Source organism: Populus euphratica, unplaced genomic scaffold (genome assembly GCF_000495115.2).
Source record: "Populus euphratica unplaced genomic scaffold, PopEup_1.0 scaffold1465.1, whole genome shotgun sequence".
In the NCBI taxonomy this organism is placed as follows: Eukaryota; Viridiplantae; Streptophyta; class Magnoliopsida; order Malpighiales; family Salicaceae; genus Populus; species Populus euphratica.
The window spans coordinates 14,075-22,542 of record NW_011501321.1 but is presented as its reverse complement, the minus strand read 5'-3'; the positions used below and the strand labels follow the sequence as shown (position 1 = coordinate 22,542).

The 8,468-nt window shown below is 35.5% G+C and overlaps 1 protein-coding gene across 6 annotated transcripts; it reads left to right on the top strand.

Moving 5' to 3' along the window:
* Window positions 1-840: 840 nt before the first annotated feature.
* Window positions 841-7,184, top strand: LOC105117663 (uncharacterized). 6 transcript variants are annotated; one of them, XM_011015405.1, is made up of 13 exons: window positions 841-925; window positions 1,211-1,644; window positions 1,840-1,909; window positions 2,286-2,684; window positions 3,859-3,989; window positions 4,093-4,201; window positions 4,332-4,477; window positions 4,618-4,691; window positions 4,800-4,911; window positions 5,009-5,211; window positions 5,348-6,528; window positions 6,618-6,889; window positions 7,052-7,184. In XM_011015405.1, the coding sequence occupies exons 1-13, from the start codon at window positions 917-919 to the stop codon at window positions 7,077-7,079; spliced, it is 3,168 nt and encodes a 1,055-aa protein (XP_011013707.1). In that variant the 5' UTR covers window positions 841-916; the 3' UTR covers window positions 7,080-7,184. The 6 variants fall into 6 exon arrangements, with proteins under 6 accessions (XP_011013707.1, XP_011013706.1, XP_011013703.1 ...); XM_011015404.1 differs by having other exon boundaries at window positions 4,797-4,911; window positions 5,006-5,211; XM_011015401.1 differs by having other exon boundaries at window positions 4,320-4,477; window positions 5,006-5,211.
* The last annotated feature ends 1,284 nt before the right edge of the window (window positions 7,185-8,468 follow it).

The window sequence follows — 8,468 nt, the reverse complement described above, 5'->3', positions numbered from 1 at the left end:
ATTAGATAATAATTAGAGGTTGATTTGAAGTTTTCCTATAACATCTTACCCTACCAGCAAGATATTGTCCATTTTGGTCCATGGGCCTCATGGATTTGTGCTTGACAATTATGTATGGCTTCAAAACACGTCTTAGTAGTCAATGTGAGTATACTCATACAAGGTCCTCCCTCAAGTTCTTATCTGCCAATATAGAATATTACAATCCATCCATTTTAAGCAGCCCGACAATCTCATTAATACCATCAGACAACTAGTAAGTCGGGGTCTGATACCAAATATAACACCCTACTCTATCAGCAAAATATTATTTACTTTGATCCACGAGACTCATTGATTTGTTATTAGCAGCCATATATAACTTCAAAAACACATATTATTAGTTAAAGTGAGCATGCATATAATACCTTCTCTCAAATTCTTATCCGCCAATATGAAATATCACATTCCCTTTATTTTCTAACTCTGTAAACAATCCCTACTTCATGTAAATTTGCATTAATAATTGTACACTCTAAGAGTATGGCAATTTTAAGTTTATTTTAAAAATATTAAATTAATATTTTTTAATAATTTTATTTTATAATTTTAATGAATTAATATAAAAAATTAAAAACATTAAAAATAAAATATTTTTAATATATTTTTAAATAAAAAATATTTTTAAAAAACACATCCAATACAATACGATCACAGACTTCATCCATGCATAAAACATAACATACAGTCACTGGTAAAATCCTAATCCCTGTTGGGATATAATTGTCTTTACACACGAACACAACCATATTCGACCTTTATAAATATCTCCACCAAACTCTCGCTCTCGTCTCTCTTTCCCTCTGCCTTCATTATAAACAAAATATTCTCTATAATTTCTCTCATGGCCATGTAGAAATCTCATTAGGGTTTCGAGATGGATCTGGTACATTACTGCCTTATCTCTTCAAATGCTTCACATTTTAGTCTTAATCTAAGTTTATCACCTTGAAATCGACTTCTTCTCCCATGCTTTCTCTTGTTTTCTTGGGAAAATCTGCGCTCAGTATTTTTCATGTTTTTCAAAGTAAAAGAAAATCTGCGCTCAGTATTTTTCATGTTTTCAAAGTAAAAGAAAAGCTTTGATCACCGGCATTTTTTTTTGGCTCACTGGCATTTTTTTTTCCTTTCTCATTGCTAGTGAAGTTACTAAAAGTAGTTTAAATCGCAGGAAATACAAGGATTCTCGCTCACAGACCTTTCAAAGCAAACAAAAACAGCAGCTTCTAGTAAAGATCATGAGTTCCAAAACGCAGAGGTTATGGAAACAAGCGTGATAAAATCAGTCTTAGAAGACAACAAACTACAGTTACTCTCTCTCTCAAAAAAAGTTGTTACAGAACGTACAATATTTACCAAGCTGTTCCATCTCTGCTGCACCTTCGATTCTGTTGACTGTGCCACATCACTACTCAACGGCGAGTTCGGATCGGTGCCGGTGATAAATGAACCGGACTCAACCGGTCTCTCGCCGCTGCACGCCGCTGCAACTGCTAACGCGGCGCGTTGTGTGGAAATGCTTCTGGAAAAACACGCTCGTACGGATTTGAAGAGCAGAGATGGACGCAGACTGTTACCTCTGGAGCTGTCCTTGTGTATCACCAGGTAACAAACAAAAGAAAGCACGTCGTTTTAATATTTTTGATGAACTAACATGGAAAAAGGTGTAAAAACTTTTCGTTATTTTTGATGCATCTCACACTGCAGAAAGATATTACCTTATTTAGAAATGTTGCTTTTTCTTGTTTCCGTCCTTCCCGTGTATTTTTTTTTTCAGTGACTTTTTTTATGTTATTTTAGAAAGGATCTGATTTGGGATCTGGATGACAATTCAACCATTGAAGACTTGGTTGTTCAAATTAGTGAAAAGGTATTGAAACGTTTTGTTATGTATTGTTTGGTTGCGGAGAAAGTGGTAGAAAGTGAGTATTTGATGGAATTTTCTGTATTTATTTATCATGGAATTAGGTCAAGTAAAGTCAAAAGAGTCAAATATATTTATTTTTTTGTAGTGAAAAAATGAAAAAGTCTATTAAAATAAGATTCATTGATTTGATGATTTATTAAAGGCTTTGGCTCTTTTTGGTTAATGAGAAAACAATGGAAAGAGACGCGAAAATATTATTTATTCAATTTTGTTATAATTTATTAAGGGATAGTCTCAGCTCCGAGGACAGTAGGGAATTTATTAAATTAAAAAATTCTCTGTTTTTTTTTTATTAAGCTAATTTGATGCTTTTCAACAGGATTTAACTACACTAAAACTTCTTGCTGACAAAACGGAGGAAATCGGTGACCTGGCATACAGAATGGCGGAAGCAGGGCGTGTGGTTGATTTGGCTGCTCTTCTGGTAGTGGCAGCAGATAAAATAAATGAATCGATTTTACCGGTGCGTGATGCTGTTATAGATTGTAAAGAGAAGACCACAATTTACGAGGCTGTGATTATAGAGGCATTGGCACTTGGCGGCCCTACGCCGTTGTTGAGGGCAGCAAAAAGGGTGACAGTTCTAAGCGAGAGTGAGCGTGCTGAGAAAAGGAAACTCTTGCTCTATGAGATCGAGTTGCTTCAGCTCTTTGGTGCTGATGGTCTCAGATGTTGTACGGACAGGAAGTTACCGTCACCGTTAATCCGTGCTGCACAGGTTAGAATAGATCTTCATTCCCTCTAATTTTTTTTTTTTGGCATTTTGTTTAGCATATGGAATGAATAATAACCGTATAATGTATGCAACATTGTGGTACATGGGATTTTGGGAAATGGATATGTATGCCCTACGAAAAGTACCTTTCAGATAGGATATTAATCATTGATTATTGAGATCTGTGGGCACTTTTGTAAATCAGGGGGTTCACAGTGAGGAATCACCGTGTATTCTCATTAGATACTTTGTAACATATGGGGCTTTTACCTCAGAGCGGTCACCACAAATTCGTCTATTTCAAATTAATGAGCAATGACGTACAAACATGATTCTGTTGCCATACCCCTTCCATGTTTTTACTTCGAAAAACTATTTTTTCAACCGACATTATTTTCTTTTCTTGGCCTGTGAACTCTCTAATTAACATTTATTTTTCTTCAATTAATAGCTTTATTTCTGGCGTTTTCTTCTTATATTAAGTATGATTTTGATTATTTTTCAAAATATTTTTATTTTAAAATATATTAAAATAATTTTTTGAATTTTATAAAAGTAACACATCATTCAATATAAATAAAAAAAATAATTTTTAGCAATAAAAAAACATAAATTTAAATTTAAAAAAAATATAAGTTGGCCTGCTTTCCAAACTCTGAGTAGCAAATTGAAATTCTAGTAAGCAAGCGAAACTTTTGCAGATGAATATATCTAATTTCAGACGAACATATGCTTAGCAACTGCTTGGGACAAAAGAAGATCATGATATTTGTATCACGTTCCAAATCACTATATTCTTACACTGTATTTGTCTTTGATAGACTGTCATTATTTTATAGTGACAAAATCTATAACATGATCAACTGTCCTAATTAATTTCCTTTCATTTTACGAGTATACTCTTCAGGTTCAGTGCATTCTGTTTCTTGCATTTATATAGAATAATGTCATTTATGTGCCTTTTAACTTTAATTCTCCCTGTATTCAAGTTAGCCTGTCATCCTAGACAAGAATACAACAAATTCCAGGAAAACTAATTGCGAAATTTATCGCCTTTGTATTACACATTCAAAACTTCAAAGAAAGGAAGCATAGTATACCGTGTTAACAAAAGTCCACAGTATGGACCGTAATTTTCAAATGATCCGTAACCAGGTACTATTGATAATAATCACAGGCTGGAGATGAAACCATTATTGAGTTGCTTCTGAAGACTAACATAGACTTAAATGATGTCGATGCTGATGGACATTCTGCTCTTCATTGGTGTCTCAAGGCATATAAGCAATCATGTCCTCAGCAGATGAAGTCTCTCTCTCACACACGCACAAGCACAGGCACAGGCACAGGCACACGCGCACACACGCACGCACTCTGGTTTTGCTGAACTTCAAATCGCCTTCTGTTCCAGGATCATGTGGCTTCTACTGAAGCATGGTGCTCGAGTGAACCAGGAAAACAAGCTGGGCTTTACAGCTGTTCATATTGCTGCTTCAAATGGTAATTCACAGGCACTTCAGGTATTTATGTATCAGCTCTTCAGGTTGCTTTTACTGTTTTACTGTCTTCCAAGCACATCTTGGTAACATATGACAGTTTCATAACTGTAGTTTTTTATCATGCTCATTTTCCTATAAGATTGTACTGCAGGCCCTTCTATTGGAAGACCCAGATTGTGTCAACTCTAATACAGAAATGAAAGAAACCCCATTATTTTTTGCTGTGAAGAATGGCTGTAAGGACTGTGTTGATGTTCTATTACACTGGGGAGCAAGCACTGGAGTCTTTAATTTGCGGTTAGAAACAACTGACCTATTTTCATTTATTTCATCCGTTTTTATTGTCTTTCTAGTATTTTTCGTGTCTCTCAGTGAGAATTTATGCTGATCCTTGCAACCTAATGCTGACATCTTATTATAACTATTATAATTCCCAGTAAACAGAGACCTGTAGACTTGGCTGAGTCACAAGACATGCGTTTCATGCTAAACAATGCTGATGTTAACCTCAGTAAGTTGAAATTCTTAACACACTCAAAAGGGTAGGTTGAGTGGGAAAATGTCATAATAAAGAAGCTCGTGTCACTCATTTCATTAATCTCGTGCTCACAATCAGCAGTAAATCGTCCCATTCAGCAGAAATATACAGCATGGTTACAAGGAGGGGATGTAATTCAAGGGACCTGCGAAGAACTCTTTACCTTGACAGATGAAAGGAATCCTACTAATAGGTGACCTCCTTGGATAAACCGATTAAGAATCATATGATAAAATAGTGATTTTTTAATTTATTTGATCCCATAATTTTCCACTGCTTGTGGACAGCAGGACTTGCTCGAGTACAAAGAAAGAGATCTGTAAATACTTCTATTCTCCTCGTGGATGTGTTAGAGGCACCAAGTGTTTCTATGCACATTCTGAAGAAGAACGACAGCAGGTGAAGCAGGGAAGATATATGATTCATTCACCTGCTGCAGGGCAACTAGAACGGAAAATTTTTGTTGGAGGCCTCCCAGCTTCTGTAGATTCTGGTTAGAAACCGAGCACATTCATGCAACTACATATGTAGTCTTATTAACCTGAAGAATCAAGTGCTGATTTAGTAAGCCAAAGAAGTTCAATTTTATCTTATATTTTGTCTTTCTTCTGCAACCTTTTCCGCATCAGACTCCCTAAGAAAAATTCTTGAAGAGAAATTTGGTTCGGTGGACAATGCTGCAGTACTTGGAGTTCAAACAGCAGATAAGATGCAGTCTCGGGGATTTGGCTTCGTCACCTTCAAAGATAAAAATTCTGTTTCTGCAGCTGTTGAGGCACACCATGTTATTATTATGGGTAAGCAGGTTGAGATCAAAAGTGCTGTTCCAAAATTCCTTCTACTAGCCGAGTTCCAGAAATCAACCCAACAACGTGAAAGAAATCAGATTGACGAGAAACTTCCACAAGCACAAATGCTCAAAGAGAAAACTGAGAAGGAAAAGGCCAAAACTGACGTGCTTAATAGGCAGACATCAAGTGAGAAGACAGAAAAAGTGATCCTTAGTTGTAATTCCACAGAAGAGATAAAATCTGAGCCGAGGACTTGGGCTGATACTTTAATCCATGGTCAAACAAAAGCATGTTCTAGTGAATCTCAAACACATGAAAGATGTATGCCTAAGTGGTTCAGAACATTAAGAAGGTGGCTCCCTAGCTTCTTGCAACAAGCATCAAAGAGGGGAGGACAATATGCTCTATCGTCGGTGAAAGCTGATTTCAGGGCCCTTTTTGGCCTAGAATTAGACCATGCCTCTCTCGGTTTCTCAAAGCTTAGTGACTTCATGAAATCTATCCCTGAACTTTGTCACATTACGTATCACACTCCAGCCAATCATATGATACTTCTGCCTAGCCTTCCTATTCCTTGTCAGCAGCCACTTCAAGATGTTACGATTGACAGTCCATCATCACATTCTACATCAATTGGTGATAGCGGTAATGGAAATTCTGATGGTTCCATTTGCTCTCAGGAACATCTTCTTGTGTCCATTGAGAATGATGACTTAAATGATAGCAGCACTAGGGGGTCCTTTCAGATCACTGATGATAATCCTATAGATAAATTGCCCTGTGTGAACTCGAGGTTTCGTCAATTCTTGAAACCAGACCCAATCTTTCATGCACGACCGTGGGTAAATAGTGACTCTGATGGAGACAAAGAGAGTACTGTAGGTGAAAGAGGAGGATCAGGAAAGGGGTTTCAAGAGATGAAGCCCTGGCCTCAAGGAAGGCATTTGGTTTTAGAGGCCCTTGCCAGAAAAAAGAATAGCTCATCTGTTTACTTTCTTCGTGAATTTGATTTCTGTGATGTGAGGATTCAACAAGTTGAGATTTATTCATTCAGTATTCTAAACTTCATTTTGTTTTATGATAAAATAATATTGGGTGGTAATTGCAGGAATACGAGGCAAGCATCGCACAAGGAAGGTGCCTAGGGTGCAACGAGCGTCGGATGTTGCGGGCCAACTTCCCATGCTTGCACTTGGTGTGGTGTGCTGATTGCAAACTACAAGCCATGATGGCAGCTCGCCTTGGTGAACACAAATGTGTGGTGTGTGATATCAAAGTTCAGACAATAGATTTGATATCCCGGCATGAATACTGCCAGCCCATTCTTGACACAGCTTGCATCAAGGAGTTTCCCCCATTTGATCCTGATTACATGCTAAAGTAATTAAGGACATGCCATATTAATTTGTTTCCTTCCGAAGGCATATGCGTTTATTTATTTTCTTTTACATTTTTAATGTGAACCAACAAAATGCTTGATCATTGCTTCATTACTTGTCTAATTTCTAATGGTTTTTCTTTTTATTCTGCCTCCGCCTCCGCCTCTATCCAGGAAGAAGCCTATATTTGAATAGAAGAGAGAACTGCAGTACATGTGAAGGCCTAAACAGACCAGCAGTCCGCGACTTGCAGCACTTGGGAAAAAGGTTTATGGGAGGGAGCGGTTCTTCTGAGCGAAAAAAGAAAAGAAAAAAACCTAGATATACAAGACTACTATACTCATGTGATGAAAAAACCTAGTATATACAAAGGCTTGCCTCCGGCAAAAATTCATCTCTGTTCACCAGTTTGTTGATTCCCTGTGGGGTTGCCTCCGGCAAAATTTCATCTCTTTTCACCATTTTGTTGATTCCCTCTTTTTATCTTTCGGTCAAGAGGGAATCTACATATAGATTTCAGAGTCTATAGTTCCCAAATCAATACAAGCATGTATACATGCCTTTGCCATCCAATCGGCAACATTAATTGATTGATACGAGGGATGTGCTTGTTTTAGTAAAACTAGAACAAAGGTTGGGTGAATTAATGCCTTGATCAAACATTAAGGATGCTTCTTTTCGTCTCTTTGTTTTCTTTTATGTTTTTCAAGTACCTAGTTATTAGCTATTTTGGCATGCGTCTTCACAAGTGAATCTCATTATTTTGATTTAATTTTTTCTTTAAAAAAAGACTTGCTTCTTTTGTTTGGCCGGCCAAAGACGGATCATGCAAATAAAATAATAACATGCGTTTAGGGCTCTCTGTAAACTTTAATTCATTAATTCCAAATCTTCTTGAATTTCTGAGGCAATTAATAATACCAAACCACTGCAAAAAATAACAGTATGCTCCGTTTAATAAAAATAAATCCATGTCAAACTGCGCTTGTAAATCCATGTCATACAAGTAAAAAAAATCATTACAGTTCAGTCATCTCAGTGTTTTGTGAATTTCTTATCATACTACTTTCTTGGGTGTGTGTATATATATATGAAATAAAATTATGCAGAAGTTTTTATTATGAAGTTATTATATGAATATTTTATTTTTTTTATTTTAAATAATTTCTTAAAAATTTAATTATTATAGATTATAAGTCATTTAATTATCTAAACTCTAATAATAATTCACATGAACCACTCATGATAAATCTTTTAAATTTATATTTAGAAAAGAAAAATTATTATGTCTAAAGTACTAGCTCTAATTTTGTATATATATATATATATATATATATTGAATGGAAAATATGTTTTTTTTTCATTTATAGAGCTTTTAAGATTCTCTATAAATATAAAACTAAGTCTATTATTTTGTAGGTAAAAAAAGAAGAATGAGTGTCTATTAAACAAAAAAAACTATATAAATACAAAATTAAAGCTAGTACTTTAGACATAATGATTTTTCTCTTCTAAATATAAATTTAAAAGATTTATCATGGAATATATATATATATATATATATATATATATATAATAGA